The sequence below is a fragment of the Acanthaster planci genome, linkage group LG19 (genome assembly GCF_054643075.1).
Source record: "Acanthaster planci isolate LZ-2023a linkage group LG19, COTS_SCS, whole genome shotgun sequence".
In the NCBI taxonomy this organism is placed as follows: domain Eukaryota; kingdom Metazoa; phylum Echinodermata; class Asteroidea; order Valvatida; family Acanthasteridae; genus Acanthaster; species Acanthaster planci.
This window is the reverse complement of record NC_141795.1, coordinates 1,801,159-1,821,691: the sequence shown is the minus strand read 5'-3', so window position 1 is coordinate 1,821,691 and position 20,533 is coordinate 1,801,159. Positions and strand designations below refer to the sequence as shown.

General features: G+C 42.5%; 1 protein-coding gene across 1 annotated transcript in view; it reads right to left on the bottom strand.

Moving 5' to 3' along the window:
• LOC110973279 (phosphatidylinositol 3,4,5-trisphosphate 3-phosphatase and dual-specificity protein phosphatase PTEN-like) overlaps positions 1–14,249 on the bottom strand; it is a 45,676-nt gene extending 31,427 nt beyond the window's left edge. Inside the window, exon 1 of the mRNA XM_022223974.2 lies at positions 13,355–14,249. Within this exon, the coding sequence (XP_022079666.1) occupies positions 13,355–13,433 (79 nt within the window). The 5' untranslated portion in view covers positions 13,434–14,249. The remainder of the gene's footprint in view (positions 1–13,354) is intronic.
• Positions 14,250–20,533: the final 6,284 nt, after the last annotated feature.

The window sequence follows — 20,533 nt, the reverse complement described above, 5'->3', positions numbered from 1 at the left end:
TGCCTGGACGTTGTTACAGATGGAGAAATTGATGGCCTGTGACAGTTGAACTCTTCAACAATTTTGTGACAATGCCAAGGAAACCTGTCTCCGGAAAGCCGCACCCCGTGTATTTTTATTTCCCATTGTATTCTGTATCCTCGATTGGTTACTCTCGTTACCGCCGGGGGTGGCCTGGCATCCTAATTACACGGACTTGCAGTTCTCCCATCCGGTCTTTCTTGACCGAACCAATGTTTGATCACTGCTCACAATGGGTGCCCGTTTCCATCCCGGGGTGCTCGGAGCTTCCGGGATGAATCAAGAAAAGTCCACAGAGCAGAGGGTCTCCCGTGTCTCAAGTCACACAACAGGAAAGACTAGAGGTGGTGATTTAATTTCCTGACAACCACAGTAGGGGGGGGGGCTGTAAGACCACACAAACTTTCAGTAACAGGACACCCTGAAATAGCCCGAGAAATAGCAATCTGACTGAAAGTACCCTAAGGGGAAAACGTGCAATGTTCAAGAATTTCATTAACACTGAATTAAAATCTTCCATTGAACCTATATACATTGTAATCTTCCATCTCAACTAGTAAAGTCAATTCCTGAAGTACACTAACTGAAAACTTCTGTATACTGCACTGGTGCTGGCGTCCCGACCACTTAACAATGACGAATTCTCCTACACCATACCATACAATAGTTGTTAACATTGGGAATTATAAATATTTAAAAGTACTGTACACTGCATATTACCAACTCTGCTCTCAGGTTAGAAAATAGCCAAATCTACATGTAACTGCTCAATTACACTGTAAATACATAAATATGTATTTGAGAGTTACCTGTGATATGAAGTCGGCAACCAAAGTGCATATTTGACGTGAAATTATCCAGTACCAAACGAATGAGAAATTCATGGGGAAACCATCAGTTCTTCAAACAGTTCGCCCTTTTTTCCCCTCGAATACAAGCATTCTGATGGATTCCCTATATCCCCCCCCCCGGGCAACTGTTCTGAAGTTACACGTGCCATTCTGGGCAGTGGCTGGAGGCTAGGCAGTGGCATTTTTTTTCCCTTTTTACTATACCCTGCATGTTAGCCTGCACAAGAGCCCCCCCTCACAAGCTCATCAGCCTCTTTCACACACTTAACTAAAATGAGATCGGCCAGCCGCTCACCTGCTAAGAGCGGCGCTCGGCGATGCACTTGTGATCGTGCCTCGATTACTGAAGTGGTAGGGACACTGCCGAGTAATGCATGGGTTGGGTACAAATTGGGCAATGTGAAACTACCCAAATCCCTCCCCCCACCCACCAAAAAATCCTGCCCAACCTACATGTAACACCAGTATCATCAGACCTATCGGTCTACGCTCATTGAAAGGGTTACACAAGTAAATTTCGAGTTCAAATCAACCAGGTCAATGTTTTTATGTAATAAATAAACACTGAACAGATTTTTTTTTCAGTGTAATGTACACGAGCATGAATCCTGTCATCAGTTTTTTTTTTTGAACTAAACTAAAATAATATTAATAACATTCAGGAAACCAAAGAATAGCATCCTACATGCAATATCCTCAATGGAGTTTACAGGATAAACATGAAATTGCGTGTACATGTGCTTCATTCATAATATTTTGCGTAGCCAAATCAATGGTTTAGAGAGCTTGTCTTGAATACATACACATGTATAAGTAGAGTACATGTACACGCGTGCATAATTGTGTACATACATACATGTACATGTACATGTATGCATACTGGAACATGTGTAAAATAAATACGTGTACATGTCGACCCTCAAATCTGACCCCTGATGGTGTGCGGCCGGAATCTCTCAACAGGAATATAAACATGCAAAAGGTTTAGAATTTACAAATATCTTTTGTTCAGTTGCTTCTTTAAAAAGTCCTCTCCTAAAAAAGGCCCTTGTAAATGATTTCCAAGCATATTAATTTATAGGTACTGAAACTCTGCCTGCCCTGAAAGAGCAAATCATGCCCAAAACATTAACCTGTCAATTCCCAAAATCTCACAGACTTCCTGACTTACGTGTATATGAAAGGGAAAAATTTAAAAAATTATTTCGTGATCTTGAGGTAAAACAAACTGAAACAAGAGACCAAAACTCCGTGATACTGTTTGCAGGGTTTTTAAAAATCGATTGTTAGGCAAAATCAGCATTTCCAAAAAAATCTTCAAAGGTCTAACCTAACCTACATGCACATGGAAGGAACTGCACCAGGCCAGCCTGACTTAGTCTAGAATGCATCTGCTGTAGGTACATTTACAGCTTTGCAATGTTATGCATTCTCATTCTAACCTACCAGTACATGACGAGCAAACAAGCGCACACAAACTAGGTCACCCACCCTGTAGGTACAATGAAGCTGGATGTGAAAAATCGTACATTAACCCTAACCCTCCTCAATCCTTCACCTGTTGGAGGACCGAGGAGTGTTAGGGTTAAATCCTTTTTTATCCATCTCTAGTTAATTTTTCAACAATTCCATTTGAACACAGAGATACAAATCCAACATGAGTGTTTCCTAGAAGTGATTTTGGTTAGAAATACGTGTAATTCTTCATCAACTGACAAACTGTGAAACATGTACATGTAGGTGGCCCCATGTAAAATCCCCCCGTAAGCAGGCTACGTGAGGGTTCGGGAAGCTCGCCGTGTGACCTTTTCTCATCAGGCTCTATTATGGATGCATTCCACATTTTTCAAACAGCCAAGAATTTCTCATACAGTTCTTGACTCTGCTGACGTGCCCGAAACTCGTTTTTCTCATTCCTGACACCTGCAGAACAATCCCCTCCCCTTCCGGTCCAATTTAGAAGGAAAAATGTGAACTGCATAGGAGGGAAGTAAATGTAACCACACTGCCTAGGACCAAGTACCGTTATACTGTTATACATGTACATATGTGCACACATACATGCAGTGGGGGGAAAATGCTACAAAATGACTAACAAGCTTTCAAAACCAACCCTTCTTCCTTCCTTCTTTCAAATTCCAGTACTCTCCAGCATTGGTGCCTTGATACTATCGTACAGTTCATCCAAGCTCTTTAACGGTACCATTTTCAAGGAAACCTGGGGACGACCATTTTTTTTCTTCTTCCTTCTTCTTCATTAACATCTTTAGTTTCCCTTTCGGGTAATCTGGTTGATTGGGCGTGAAACGAGTAGCGCACAACCCCATTATGAAAGCCTTGTGCCAAGACATGTAATGCAAGGTGGCCTTCCCAATCAGGCTTTGGTGAATATAATGAAAACGAATGTCTATAAGTCCGCTTGCATTTGTGTATGTACACACTCCAGTAAGTGATACAGGGGGCAGGCATGTGGCCTAGCAGTTAGGGTTCGCAGATTCTGCTCATAGGGTCGGGGGGTTTTTGAATCCAGCCGGTGGCTGCATGTTGCGATCTTGGGCAAGTCACTTTACCCCCCTGGGCCTCTCTCCACCCAGGAGTAAAATGGGTACCAGTGAGGGCAGATTTGGTTTAGCCGTGTGCGCCTGATAAGGCAGCATCAGCTAGTATGCTCCTCAGGGAGCTGAGATTTCAGTTTCAGAAATGTTCAGTTGTTGTGAGCCCAATGTGCAGGGCTAACTATTATGATGTGTCTTGAGCACCCAGCAGCGTGGATACGTGTGCAATATAAATTGGAATTATCATTATTCTTATGTATACATGCATGGACATACGCCAATTCTTGATTGTTTTATTATGCATACATGTACATGTCAATGCACATCTGTATTATTTCTAAAGTTGGCTTGGTGGTACATGTACGTGTACGTTTGCAATGGATACTGCTGAATGTAAGACAACTGCTTTACGAAGCAATAGATAATGAAGAGGCATGTTTGTTAAACAAAAAAAAAGACAAAAAAGGAAAATGGTCTAAAAAGAACGGAATTGCTGATAGTTGAGCCATTTTCAGTTGACAGTTTCGGTATCCTTTTCACGCACATGTACATGTAATGTAGGTCCACATTGCAGTTTAACAGCGGATGTTGTATCTACTGTGCGGCCACTTGCAAAAGTTTAGGACCAAACATACGTATAATGCATTTACCATATCAAAGACCAAACTTAAATTGATTAATCGTGGCAACCTGTGTTTATTTTCAATGCACAATACGAACATCTTGGTTGAACAAATATTTGACCAAATGTTTGACCTCATTTCATGATGACATTTTCACCGTCTTATATTTAGTGAGCCCTCCTCTGTTTCTGATGGCTTAGACTGACTTTTTACCCATGCTGCACTGCAGACAAAATGTCATACAAGACCTGCCATTGCAAAAAATTCCATCAAAATGGGCTCATAGCATGACTCTGATGTTATGGACGATTGTACAGACACGTTATGTAATCACTCAATGAGACAATATATGTATGATGCAGGACCAGTAACACAAATATTAAGGATTTTCCAGGTTGTCCTAAACTTTTGCAAATGATTACAGACAGATGTACATGTAGGAAAAAAAGAAACAACAATGATAGCCCTAAAACTGAAACAGGTATGTAGTAAACTGAGTGCTTCGTTGTCTTATGGGTTTGTATATCTAAGGAAAATGAAAATGGTGTCTTTCCAAGAACAAGCATATATGTACCGGTGCATGTAACCACAACTGAAAACAAGAAAGAAAAAAGAGAATGGAAAAAGAAAACCGAAATCATCTTACATGTCAATGAGTACACAAAGAAGCATGCTGGGATTAGAGCACATTATGCAAATTCCGTCTGTAAACACATAGCCGTCCACTACATGCAAGTACGGACCTCTGTTTCTGTGAGAGTTCAACAGACTTCACAAAAGCCCATCTCTTCTTGGTTTTACATGCAAGCAACAATTTCCGTGACAGACTCATTATTCGCAGCCGAGTCCTTTGGCGGTTCGCATCTTCTTACATGCCTTGCATATATTGTCCTTCAGGACAAGAGGCAATCCTTTTTTTTTTTGTCTCCTTCAAAAAGGACAAATGCATCAGAAAATGTCTCCATGGGAATATATCAAGGTGCATGGCCGAGCGACGGGGAAGAACTTTCAGATATTTGCGATGGATGCCTTTGTAAAAAAAAAAAACCCTCTTCCAGGGGCCGTATCAATTTGCTTCCACACGGTTCACTGCAATTCAGGTCAGGCAGAATTGTCAAATTCACACGAGAAGAACAGGGTTGTGGAAATTTATACCTTCACTGAGCGATTTGCTCTTGGGTAATATCTCTTCCCGTACGAACGAATTTCTCTTCCCTGGGAAACGAACACATTTCCCAGGTGGGTATGCCCCCATCAGGGAAATGTGTTCGTTCAACAAAGTGAAAGGGATAACCAATCGTCCAAAATTCCCTATTTTCAACGGCAGGTCCATTGAGACTACTTGGCTTCGATGACAAGGTGTCCGCTATAAAGTTCATTTCTACCATCCACTGTACTCCGTGTTCACTGAGCTGGCTTAAACTTTTGAGTTCCTCTTATCAGAGCTTTTGATACAAGGGTTGAGAGTGTATAAAATATACTTCAGCAGTTATTTTGGATATGTTAGAAAGCAGAAGAGCTGCGTCTCAGCCACAGCTTGAAAATGAAACGTCTAAAGAAGATTTCATAACAATCCTCAAGATTACGTTTTCCCCCTGAACTGTACACAAACGAGCACCGAGCGGGATTTTTGTTTCAGTAAAGCTGGACAGCCACAAAATTGCACTTTTTTTTTCTCCTAGTAAAACCTGTCATAAACCACGGGTGAAACACTTCCCATTATTGCAGTACATTTCATGGATAGCTACCGGTAGTCTTGCTCTGCTCCTATGCAGTGCAGCCAACTGCCACCACACCGTACTTGTACCTACATGTACATGTACCTTGTAATTTCAATGTAAATGTAGACTCAAAATACCTTTTGGGAAGGGACATACATTTTGATCTGTAATTGCTTGACCCAAAAAATTAAACTTCCCTTTCCGATAGGCTATGGCAATGATACGCCAAATATGGATTGACTATGTGTCAACTGTATCAAATATGTGCATGTCCCAGTAACTCAATACTCATCACAGCTCTGTGGGCATCCCTGAACACCACAAACGTGTAGAGTACACTCAATTTTGGACGGCACGATAAATTGGGCCACGTACACATGTACCGCCTGGCACAGGCAAGAAGTTCCCATCAGGTTTTGTTGCCTCCAACGCTTTTCCTTTTCACCAAGTTGTATACAATGAAACCAAAGGATTAAAACCAAGGCACTGTCTACTCTATAAACAAAACTTGCTTTTTCCCATTAGGAAATACATGCAGCTGTGCCGGTCTTTGAGCAGGCCAGGTACATGCACAGTACTTGCTTAAATTCGGTATTGTTACCACAATAAATGCACACCGAGTTACATTCACACAAGTCAATGAATGCATCATGTGCTGTACATGTACTGTACCACACCTTAAAACATTGTACATTTATGTCTGAAATAAGTGAAACCAATGAGCCAGTTCTGTATTTAAAAAATATTTTAAAAAAATAAAATAAAAAAACAAGATCATTCGGGAGCAAAGCATGCCGCGAGTCCGCGCTGATAGGGCAGACGTTGCACCATGTCAGAATGACCTCAGACGGGCTTCATGCGGGGAATGCGCCGATGGAATACCAAACTAACTCATTTTAAGAATTTTGTAATATGACAATGCAGCTAAAACTGACATGGGCACATCCACTTCAGACTTTATTCACTTTTAAATAAAAAACAAAAATCTACCACAGCATGCAAAGTCACAGAGGTGAAGTCGTTGGCAGTACATGTAAGTCTGGAAAATTCTGCAACGCTTTGTGAACAGGTTGAATAACAAAAATCTCAACCGTTCAACCTTGGCAGAGCCTGTTTCCGTCACAGCCTCAATTGCATATTTAAGGACTGTGCATTTGATTACCACATCTGCTCTGATTCTCCAGGTGAAAATTCACCAATTGTGATGTGTACTTAAGCAACTGGAACGTGGGACCGGCTAATAGGTAAACACCGGTGAAACAGCACATTACAGTGAGTAGCAGAGTCATGTACACATACGTATGCACACGTAAGCAGCACTGGTCACTGCCGCAGCAACCTACATGGATGTCAAGACATGTCAAGACCATCACACACCACGGCGGGGTTCATGATTGGCATGAAAGCAATAGGGGACCTGTGACATCACGTCGCCTGTTTGCGCAGCCAATTTGCTGAAGTTGAGTACATTTTCAACTCGGGGATGGAGGCAGGAGGGAGAGGAAATCCGTAGCAAAATCGTGTGCCGATGAATTCGCCTTCATTTCTGCGCGAGGTTCAGATGCACACGTACAACGTACATGTATGTGCAAGCATCAACAGGAGCAGAACATACATGTACAGGTGGTTGATGTTTGGCAGTATCTTGCTGTAAAAACGGATTAGCCTGCCTGCATACATATGCAATGTACAGTGCACCTGTACCCCCGGTGCATGTGACACTACTATGATTAAACTTGTACGTAATGCACTGTACACACGTAAAATGGTGGACCCCAACATTTTTTAAGTCAATGATACCGTTGGCAAATTCTATCTTGACTTATAAAATTTGGAAGGTGGTTACAAGTGCAATCCTTACTGCTACATGTATTTCCTCTACGCATAAGTACAAATGTACATCTGTGTAATTCTAGATTTCTCGCGAGTTTGTTCTGCCACTCAAGATTGAAGTCTTTTCCGTACTTCCAACAGCATGTAGTCAAAATGAAGTGTGTCCGACGCTTTTTGGAAGCACGTGCCAGGTCAGCCAATCAGCGCGTTTCTGTGGCAACTCGCGATTGTGCTTTGCCCCTGAATGACCTTGCTTTTCTGCAATACCGATGTGGCTCATTGGTTCTTATTTCGTCATGCATTTTTTTAATTTTTTCATATTCTACACGATCGTCCGTGATCAAAAATGAGAACGCCCTCTTTAAGAACCTCCTGTGATAAAATGGCATTCTACTATCCAAGCACGTGTTCAGAATGTCACACATGTAGCGATATTTAGTACAGATGGGATGTGGATTTCTAGAAATGAAAGTGAAGGACAGGGCGGGGACCAAAAAAGGGAACCTGGTTTTCAGGAAATCGACAAAGGGAGGAGGAAGTCATGATAAAGATGGTTACATCCTGAATCCTTTCCATAGTCCTAACATGTATAATATTCACTGACTGCTTGCATGCCCTGGGTGTCCCTGTGTTTACACTTGGTGTTCTACACAGAGTGGGTTTTTTTTCTTTTTCCCTTTGACGCCCACGCAGAGACGGTTTCGGGACAAATGAAAAAACCTCGTCTCTCTCTCTCTCTCGGTCCCTTTTTCCCTGGTTGCAGTTGTAATGATTTAACCAGGGGTTGGGAAATGCTGAACTGTTGAGGTACAAGGGCAGTGGTGTGTAATGGGGACGGGGGGAGGAAGGGAAGAACTTGTTTCCAATTTGGAAATTTAAATTGTTATTTTTTAAGGAATTGAAAGCCCCAACACTTTAGAAATGGTATCACTACATTCCTGGATGAAAAAAAAATTTTGGAAAAAAAATCCCCATACTATCTCCTCTGGAACCAAAATGTGGATGCGCCACTGACAGAGGGTGTGTGGATGACATCGCATAAGGCACTGTGGTGGCCATGTTGGTGGGCTGAGACCCTCGGGAATTTCTCTGGCCTACCGCAGAGCAGGTTTGCATTAAATCCGATGAACAAGTGTGACAAGAACTGACACCAAACACGAGATCCCGACGCATAAACTTGGATTCTCAGCAGTGCACCAGGACGTGCCAAACGGGCCCCTCTGCCCGGTACGGTGGACAACGAAGCTGCGCTTCAAAGCTTCAGCTACCTAACTGGATTCTTGCGGAATACCCGTAGCTCAGCAACTGACCTACTGTTGCAACGACACAAAAGTCTCTCTGTTTCACCAAAGCAGCCTCTTTTTTCTTCCTCCCCGATATACAAAAAAATTATTCTGTGGGAGAGCGAACGCCGTTCACTAGTAGGCTTCTCTAACAATCCAAAGGTCAGAAAGCTTTAGTGCAATGGGTTATGAGCACTCAATGCGTACATGTAAATCACCACAGACACTCTGCTTTCAACTCGACAGGCTTTCTCCTATAATGCTTGATCCTCAATTGGATATACAATTCTCGAGACATGAAAATGTCATCTGGTCCCTGCCATTCTGTAAAAACCATGGTGTCTGTTTTGCCTTAGGTAGGGCAAGCATGCCTTGTCCTGTGCCTATACAAGTGTGAAATTCCAGAAAAATTCTCTCTTCACAAGTCTAAAAAATACAAAATTACTTTCAGGAGCCAGTGTATGCATTCAACATACACAAGTTTCTACATTTGTAGGTAAGCAGTTCAACATGACAGACACGGTGCTGTGCGTTTGATGCACATTAACTCTAATTCCCCAGAGTGATTTCTTAGGAACCATACCCATTCACACAAATTCCAACACCATATGGTAAACTGTGCACAAAAACTGTTGGAATCTGTCTATTTTGGGTCCGCCTGAACCCATGTTTAAGCACGAGCAGTTTAGGGGTACAGTATCCAGTGCCACAAATTCACACGCTTTACTGGTGTTCAATTCTGTGTGGTTAGGGAAGGTTAGGGTTAACGAAGGCTGACAAGCACACAACATCCACTTCTGAATGGATGCATTCGGACGCCTTGATGGGCCGATTTCGTGCACAGGATAATCCCCCGATGACAAATTCAGTCCAGCCTATAATCATATCTGGACCGCATCTCACGAGATTTGATCATTTAACAGATGCTTTTGTGGAAAAACAACAGCATCAACTCACAGTGGAGAACATTCCACTTCTCTGGCAGATCTCCACAAGACAAGAGAAGCCACAGGCAGGCGTGGAAAATGGTTTAGGACATAATTAAGCCTGACCCCCGAGAGAGCATTTTTTTTCTCTGAAATGCGGGGGCACACACATTACAATTAAAATTTACAAAAATGGTTTCGAAGTTCCCTTCTGAATTGAACAGCGAAATGATGTATGGTGCACTGTACATAGAATTTTGAGGCCCGACAGACCGGCACTTCACTTACTGCACACGCAGTTATTTTTATGAAGCCTATTTTTGGAAGTGCAAACTAGCTCAACAATTTGACGGAAATGCGAGCGACACACTTTCACTTTCGAGAACTTCTTTAGAGTTTCACTTTGTTTAAATCCATTAGGCATTCCTTCAAAAACATAACAAATATGGTACTCACACTACCCGGTACATATATGTACAGTTTTCATCATACATGTACACGAATTTCAGCAAAATTACTGTTATCTCTGAGCTGGTGTCAATTGCAGATCTGTATTACTTATATACCGTACACAAGCGAACATACATGTACATGAACACGTTTCATGCCAACCGACTATGTACAAACACACCATGAGTATATGTACATTCACTTTGCACTTTTTTTGTGTAAAATAGTTAGTACATGCAGATGTGCATCATTGACAATATGATTCAACAGTTCCAGTTCTTTAGAAGTGCAAAAAAGTGCACGAACTGATGACACACTTACATATGAAAGCACTGGAGAATGAGCCTTTTGTGATTTCAATTTGAATAAAATCTGGTACACTGTGTTATCTGATTGTACATAAACATAACAATTTGAATTCCGCAGACTAAAGACATTGTCGCCATACCTCGTGACTCGAGGCAAGCTTTCGCATAGCGATCACCATCTCTGGAATGGACTGGTTCCTTTGTGCCCTTCTTATCCATTGAAAACAGAGTATTGGTGCAAGGTGTCTCTCGTGTAACTAAGCAAAAGCTTGCCCCGAATCATGAGGTATAGCAACAGTGTCTTTAGTATGGAGAATTCCAATTCACGTGAACTTTAAGAAATCATTGTACCAGATTATATACAAATCTAACTCGCAAAAGGTTTATTTACATGTATGATCACTACTGAAAGTTTGCCCTACACCAGTACAGACAAAAACACAGTGGAAGTCAATGACATTTACTATTGATGGTTCCCATCAGCCTGTTTCTTGTTTGTTGAGGTATATGTTCCTTCTTTCAAATACTGTATACATGTACATCCCTCCTGCATTCTTGTAAACAATTTTTTTTTAGGCGAAATTTGCCCCGACAAAAAGTATTGATTTTAAAAAATGTCACTGAGTGCACCCATCTAGCAGTATGCATGCAAAACATTGACGTAGGCGGCAGTGGCCTCTGCAAAGTGTTGGCCGAGTTTTTTAAACATTTAAAGGGTGGCGGAAAGTTATTCTAGATGTTAATCAAACAAAACTTACATTCCCATCCGCAGAACAAATGCACCGCGTTTGAAGAGTACACTTAAGGCATTATTTGCTAATTTACATGGTAGAAAAAAGGGAAGAGTCCCATGACACCCTGTGCACAAAACCTAGGACACTAGTCTAAAAAGCTACATGTATGCACTTCCTCAGTACATGATTCAATATTTTCCCTGCTCAATTTGACCTTTTAGGACATGTGTATAATCACCATCTGATGGCCAGTAAACCACTGCAAGGGAAAAAACTGGTGATGTCTGCATATGGAACTCTTACCCCCCCCCCAAAAAAACCACCTGAACAATGCCCTCTAACAACGGTTAAGACTGCCTCAACCAAAGGTTCCAAGCAAGTATCTGGCACCAACTCCCCATTTCTGTTCAACCGGTCTTGTTATGCATCCCAAATTGAAGTGCACCCTTAATGACAACTAAGAAACAGGCTGGTCGTAAGCTGTTTGAACTGGGCCTCATGCGTGTGTGCGGTGCGCATGCAAAGACACAAATTCATCTGAACTACGGAATCGATGCTTTGTCTTAAATGCAAGACTGGCATGTTTGACACCTGAGGCCATGCTGTGCAGAAGTTCACAGATTCAAAATGACTAGAAACCGGTGGCTGCAATAAGTCACGCAAGCATCAGACCTCATGTCATTTGAAATGACTTAAGGTTGCAGTTTTCAAACAGTTGATAACAGGATAACAGTGTTCTGTGGACTGGGACGTAATGGGCTGAATCCCTTGTGAGTTTCTTGAGGAGTGAGTTTCTTTCCTCTCTCGCGAAACTGTTGTCATTTTGGGGCACTGTACTTGAGTACAGTGGAACACTATAAATAACAAGGATCTTGGGATGGTGTCGTATTAGCAGTGCTCTTCCTATTAATGTTCAACTTTTTCGAATATTACTGCTTTCTGAATAACACATAAATTCCACTTTTTAAAATGATTCAGGACTTAGCATGAAGTTTGCAAGGGTCGTACCGGTAGAGTCCGATAACCAGTTCCAGAAAGAATTCCACAGACAGAGGTTAAGTGCAATCTTGAACTTGCACAAATTTAGTGTACCCCCTTACGGGTTGATTATCCCACGAATGGGTGTTATTCAAAGGCAAATCAACTCAGGACGGGGTACCGCTACAATTAATTTGTGCAACGTTCAAGATAGGGCTTAACATAGACACCACTTTTCCCAGTGGTAACCCATCAGCCATCTGAAAGCAATAACATGTCTTCAAAAAAGTCAAAATTTTTCAAGGTCTGTGCACGGGTTGTCAAGCGGTGTCGGTGTATGGAATTCATTTCCTGGTTCCCAACTGTTAACTCAAGTGTGTTCTTGATGCCAATCCTGTAGAGCAGCAAAATCGGGGAACCCGTGACCGATTTCTAGCCTCAACTAAAGAATGAGTGAACTGCTTAAGAACATGGAGCTCAAATTATGCAGGCACGTCTTCTAACATAGAGGGCCTGCGTGGAGTGCCCTCCCAGAGGACGTTTGTTATTTGGATTTAATGACAATGAATGAACAAATGGTTTACTCGAACCTATCCTAGAGGAAGAAAGAAATGCCCTCTAATGTGACGTCATACACAGGGGATCTATATTACAAACTCTAGCACTCCTCAGTTTTTGAACTGTTTGAGGATCACGGACTGTCAGGGTCAATATGCATGACATGCAGTCTATACAACCCAATAAAGAATTCATCAAGCACAGCACAGTCCGTTTATCTGTCACTCCTTCTGCATTCAGCCGATTACCCATTTTTCCCCGCCCCCAGATTCAGCTTTGTAAAACACTGATTCAAAATGGAACAATAAAGTCCAAGATTTGCAACAGAATCAACAAAGCAGCATGATACTCTGACTGTACAAATCGACTGACTGCACTCAACCTGTGACAAGATCCAAACGATGTATTTTGGAGCTGTACTGAGTGGGACAATAATGACCTCACTTTAGCTCCTGTTTTCATTCATTTTCAATTTTCAATGTTCACTCAGTACTCATTCACTGCAAAGGATACAAGTTAAATCCAGGTCAAAGTTGTCATCGATGTACCGAGTTTTGTTCTTGCTCACCAGTTCACGCAGTTTGGCCGCCATGATTCCGTTGAATATGTGCAGCTTCACGTTAAAACATTTATCACTGAAACAATAAAGTTGCCAACTGCTGGATCATGGCAATAAGAAAGTCCTCACATCATCAGCAAAACTGCAGTCACGTTTCTGAAGGGACCAAGAACATGTAGAAAGTGGGCCCAATACTGTGACTAACCCTGTACTGTTCTTCCGGTGGACACTGATCCCCGTCGTGATGACAAACCCACCATGCTGGTCAACCGGTTTGAGACATGCCAATCAAATATGACAGTCAATTTACAGTTATACTGTCATGGTCAAAGGCATGATTAGGCCCTATATCATGAAACATCACAAATCCAGTTTCAGTTTCAACACTGCCACATGACCAGTGATTTTAAGATACAACCAAGTAATTACGACTGTTGTCCTTTTCCTTCTCGACAAACTGGATGAGTTGGGGACACTTGTTCTGTAGCAAAGTTCTTCCTCACTAAAAGCAGACGTTCGGATTACCAATGCATTCCAAGCACACACGTTTTAGCGCATGTAATGCAGCTAAGCGGGGTGCAGCATCAACTTCAACACTGCATGTTCCCAGGCCAGTTTTGTACTGACCCGTGGAACATCGAAATTACTACTGAATCTCACTTGCCGAAAAATTACACCAGAACTGGGTCCTTCTTAGGCCTGTGAAACACCAACAGCTATGCGAAGCCGGAAGAACACGACTTTGCTGTAATTCCTTCTTAATAAAAAGCGGTATTTTCCGGGATGTTCGCTGCTCACTCGAACGCACTGTAGTACAGCAAGGAAGTAGTCAAGCTCGCCCTGATTTGACCCTTCACCCTTTATTATCGCTCCGCTTGTAAAAAGTCTTGCGAGACTCTAAAACCTGACGTTTTATAGACGGTAAATCGGAGTTGGACACATTAAAACAAGCCAGAGAAAGTTAAATGCCTTTCAAAATCTTTCTTCTTTAATTCTAACTATTCTTTGTCATGTTAGGTTGATTTTTTCCATCTTTGTACTTTGACTTATGAATTTGATAAGGAAACACCTCCACGTTGTTCTAGATTTCAGCTTCAAACAAGACTAGCAAAGAAATCTTAATGGAACAATTTTTGCAACTTCAAAATGACCAAATTATGATCATGTACTTGATTACAATAATTTGTGTTAATTCTTAGTCACCTGGACTCTGGAAATGATAACAGGCCCTCACAAATTGTTGTACAGCGTTTATGGGAATTAGTTTACTTTCGGCGGAAGGTATACGGAGCGCCAGACATGACAACGGTATGTGACAGAGAAATTATCTGTAGCAACCGACGGGTAATTTTTGGGTTTGTAGAGCTATGATCATACTAACGTACTGGGGGTGAAAATTCCGACCAATATACATATTTAGGCATAGCCTTGCCAGAATGTTTTCTACAAGGGGAAATCAAAGCGCAAAACAGTTTTGAGAATCTCCAATTTTATGCATGCAAAAGTCATGACTTCCAAATTTCAATATTTTATTTTTCTGCTTTTAAAAGAAATCCTTTGCCCTTCAGTGTTCTTTTTTCCTCCAATATTTTAGTCTGGAATTAAATGTGTCGGTCGCCTACCACTACTTTGTTACCGAATATTTCAAAGTTGTAATTTTGTCATGTATGGCGTTTCACTCATAATTATGACAGGTTTGGAGCACCATTCAATGTTATGGTCACGTGACCAATCTTTTCCGGTGGATGAAACCGCAAAACGCGGTGCACGGAAGTGAACGCGTCTGGTAGGCCTTCCCGTCCTGATCCTCACGTGTCAGCCAACCAATATGACAATCCAGAGGCGACACATCCGGCTCCCCTTTTCTCATGTGCCATTTTTTTCATGCTTTTGATGTGCCATTATGATGGTTCCCCCGGCGTTTGAAGACAGAAATGGCTGACTGCCTGTGGAAAAAAATATGCCCACTGTGATGGGATTTACACGTTTTCGTGAATGCTGTTGGGCCATCAGCTAGGTTGTCACATGCCCTTTAAAAAACATAGCTTGTGTAAAGACACTCTTTATCAGTACAAATGTGAGGTTAGAATTAAATCTGACCAACCGTTTTCAAGTTGTTGTTACTTTCATTTAAAGTTCAAGTTCACACGTGCGCGCCCGGCCCAGCCTGCGTGCATTGTGAGAACAGCTAGTGGAAAAAATATACTTTTTTTGGTTGACTTTCTTGAAAAATGGGCGCTGCGCAAGAATGAAATATTCCATTTTCACAACATTGGTGTCAATACCAAAGATTGCATAGCGCCGCGCTGTGCGGCGCTATACAATCTTTGGTCAATACGACTGCAAAGATTTATTCTGAAAACCCCTAAAGACTCGGCTCGTGAAAAAAAATGCGCCGCGGAGACACCAGAAAGTCGAATGGCGGAGGGGCTGGAATCCGTGCCGGCTAGATGGAAAAGCGAGAAAACATAATGCCTCTTCTCAAAGCTTTGGCGAGAGAGCTTTAGAAAAGGAATTTGTTATTAAATAGCTTGCTCTTGTTGAGCTTTCACTGTCGCGCGCTGACGAGGAAAACAATCTCTTCCAGGAATATACGAGTGACCGAAATTTACCCAAATGGTTTACCCAACAAGTTTACCGAAGCGAAGCGATGGTCGTACCGAACAAGGAGAACCTGAAAAATTTAAATAGTTTATTCAATGAAAAATTTTAAACAGTCGGGTGAAAAACCTCTCAGATTGGGGTGTTATACGAAAAGTTGTTGAAATAATTACACCTTTGTTTGTCCTTAACTGGACACACATAATAAAACCCCTATGTGGATTATGCTTTTCAGGGGTTCTTCCAAACGTTATACGCAGGCATTAAAAAAGGTTGCTGGGGGGGGGGGGAGACACCCACCCCACCCCAGACCCCCTCCTGGAAACCTCTTTACAAATCAATTGACATCGCCAAGTAAAAGAGGATTCAAAGGAAGGTTTTCCTTCCTCGCACAGCCTTCTCACAACCTCATAGACTGCAACGCTCGAAAGTTTGCCGACCTCACAGTGCTAGATTCAAAGCCTAGCCTACTCATTACATCGGCTCGTTGTCCCCTAATGAGAGTGATACCAACATCCAGTGGATAATGGGAACATTAGGTATTAATATCGGGCGCGACTGTGTCTGCAAATTACTTGTCTACGGTTGGAAGTGTTTTCCATGATCAACTGTCTATGGCAAACGCATAAAGCAAGATAGCTGGCGGTCCGATTCTCGCATACTGGCGCGCTGCTTTCTTGAAGTGTTATTCCAGCTGCATGTAGGCATGCGCTTCGGACGTGGCCTGTTAGTCTGGATGCCAGACCTGATGATTCTGACAACTCTGTACCCAGCAAGAAATGAGACCGAGGGGTACCCCCCCCCAACATGTCCAATCCCTATACACATTCCAGACTATTGTTAATTAACACATCCCCCAAGATGTCAGAAAGGAATTCCCCAGATTCCTGCGAGACAATGACCAACAGAAAGCAGGGGGGGGGTTCTCTCCGTCTCATACCTTGCTGCATATGGACAACTCAACGAATCAAGGGTCCGGTATCACCCACGCATGTAGGAATAAAACATGGTCCACGTGACCAAGACTGGCGGAATTCCTCCAGTTTTCCGGAAATAGCCGAAGTATTCCACAGTCTCCTGTCTATATATCGGCATGTTCGGATGGTATTATTCGGTTATTTCCGGCCGGGTAGGTGGGCTAGCCTAGTGTTGAACGTAAACTCGATGCCTGACCTAAGATTTTTTTATCAACAGTCGTCATGGAATCTTTGGGTAGGGAACCAGACTAGTGGCTTGTTGGCTACAACCTGAACAAATGTGACTTGGCTACCACCATCACCAACACGAAACGGTTGGCCAGCAGAAGCATCAGCCACTTTTAAACGACTCTGTGAACTGCGGGACGAAACTGTGTGGCCTGCTGGCCGAGGCAAAGACGCTAAAGCGAGACTCCCCACAATCATGGGGGGGGGGACTTGTCCCACTTTTGCTACCTCGTTCCCATGCGTATACGATCTTGCCGCGCCATGTTGGTTCCTACAATGCATGCTTGTGCGATCTAGTGAAAGAATGCGCATGCAGCCCATGGAGTCAAGGTTGATAATTTTGACGGGAGTGGGAGATATTTGCTGTTATTGATCCCAACCGTTTTTGCGATGAGCTGGGAGGATGAAAGAAAATGGACTTTCAATACCTGAAGTCATGGACCTGTGATCGTCCTGGCGGTACTTTATTGTCACCCTTTTTGTTTGGGAGATAACTTGGAAAACTTTTGCAATCGATCTCGCCTAGCTATATAAAGGGATCCGCTCCCGTCCATCCTGCAACTGACACAATAAAATAATATCCCATCAGGACGTGACGGTGCCAGCCCCACCACGGCGAAACACATCAAATAAGAAAACAGTGGACCAATCGTTTGTGTGAAAGTCTGATAAAAAAAAATCAGCACAGCCACAAAAGCTCCGACTGTAGGCCTAAGTCTCACTCATGCCAAATGTAACATGTTACATACATTTATATGTTAATGCCTCAATTCAACATGCAGCGAGCTTTCGGAAATTCAATCTCCGTGCTTACGTGTAGTCGATGGGTTCCATGTTCTGTTGATTTGACATAACGCAGTTGTTGTCAGCAAAGTTTAAATAAAATACTGGAATCTTTCGTAAAAATACATTATTGCTTTAAGTTTGTTAAGGGAATAAAATTGTGCTTGGCCGGTCTTAAACGTGCTTAAACGAGAATGGACGCACTAACGCCCTCGCCTGCGGCTCGGGTGGGCGTTCGTTCTCCTGAGCAAGGTTGAAACCGGCCAAGCACATATTTATTCCCGTTCTAAATACCTTTTTATTCAGAGAGTCAAAAGAAGTCAACATATGATGGATTTCTAACGATATTGTTCTAAATTTTACTTTCATTTTCCCAAACACCCCCACCCATGTTATGGTATATTCCAGTTGAAAGTTGTCCAATAGAATCCCCTTGTATGTGGACTTGGCGCGCGCGTGGCGCGTTCTACTTGTTGTATCGCACGCAGAATCCTGACCAACAAGGATGGAGTAAACCAGTGTCTCGTATCCGATATCCAGGTGCCAGCGCGTTTTACGCAGTGGGCAATTACGCAGTGGGCAATTATAACTTTCTTGGCGGGCATTATCAAATGTTAATACACGGTCAAGTTGCACGTTGTTGAATGGGGTGACTGTCTAAGGTATTAATGAATACCGTACAAATAAAAAATACTTGTGAAATATTTTGACCAGTGATGGGTCAATTTTTAGCAAGACATTTCTCTTTTAGGTCAGGTAATTTTTCAGTTTCTCTAAATTGATATACTAGAAAATACTTTCCGAAGCCTTTTTCCAAGTTGGATTTTTAAAGAAATAACTGAACGAAACAATATTACAAATTCTAAAATCCATGCACATTAGTTTTTCCTAACCAAAGGTTCCGGAAGCGCGCCGTCAGAGGTCAACTTTCAGGCTCTATTATGATTTTTCTCTTGGGGCCTATGTACGTAAACCTTTTTAAAAAGTCAATTCGAACCCCAAACTGTAATATGATTAATTCCGTCAACGTATGGATGAACACAAGGCAACACAGACTTGCCAAAAAGATTGAAAAGAAAAACCATGAAAAAAGACTGATTAGACTTGTACGTTTTTGCATTCTCCTTGTATCCGGGGAGCCCCTGGAGTGACGTCATCATGACGTCCGTCTGGTCAAAGAGTTGTCAGCCTCTGAATAGAAATGTAGCTGGTTCTCTCCAGATGAGCGGACGATCGGACCTTTCCAGCTCGTGCAATGACGTCAGTGCATCTGTCTCTCTCTTTTTTTCGTGGGCCGTCGGCGACTAAAATTAGCATTTCGCATCCAAGGCGCGCGCAGCGGACAAGGCAAGCGGGGTATGACGGCAGTGTGATGATGGAGACGGCGACGATGCTGAAACACGACGGTAATCACCGCGTATATGGCTATCCACCAAGGGTGGCAGGACTATATCAAGACCTGCCCTCCTGCCTGGGGAAAAGATCGATCGTGGCAAAAATCCTGTGAATAATTAGTCGAATGACTATCAATGATGGTGCGCTTTTCTTAGATACTGTCAGTGGCACTGCATCGCTGTCCAGGTCGTGCATTTATTCACATGCGCGTCTTGGTCTTGGACACGAGCATGTGAAATAACTGAATAGGATAACCTAACAATGTAATAATTTCCCAAACCATTTTCAAATTTCTTTGTACCCCACACGATGCAACAATCAATTGGACCCAAATTTACTGTTGATGAAAGCAACATCTACTACGTACAATAAACTGGGAAAAAAATCTAAATGATGCAAGCATGCATGCCTGCACACCATGTATCCAGCATGTGGTTGTCTTTGCAGAGACCAGGCACCGGTGGCGTAAATTGTGCTGGGAGATGACGTAAGTAAAAAATGCCTGGCAACGGAAGTGTGAAATATAAGGTACACCATAATGACAACCGGGTAACTTTCGGTTCATCCACTGCCCACGTCAGCTAACGCCAGCAGGAAAGAAGAAATATGCAAATACTCTGGAATTCCATTTCTGCCAATTACGCAGCTCATGTGGGGTCATACTTCCTCGAGTCTGTAGCCACTTCCGCCGTCAACGGCGCATCGTATCGCAGTTTGTACTGCTTGTATGGCCACCGCATGGTCGCATCGTCCCGTTGCATTGTCTGATTGTCACATCGTCGCATTTTCAAAAAATCATGCAAATGAATTTCTGTTTCTTCGCCAGGAGCATGATTTTTATATTTAAAAAAATCATGATTTTATCAACCCTGTCATTAATGTGTAATCTGAAGCTGTCAACCTGTTCATCGTGGCAAAAGAACTGCACCTTATAATCTGCAGATAATTATATGCACTGCACTAAGAGCAATCAACAGCGCCCTCCTGGCGAAGAAACGGAAATTCATTTACACGATTTTCTGAAAACGCGACGATTCGACAATGCGACGTCACGACGCGACTATGTGACGTTGGCGGTGTAAACGGCTAGATATCACGAATAAACGATGAGGACGTTTACGACGCGACAATGCGCCGTTCACAGCGAAA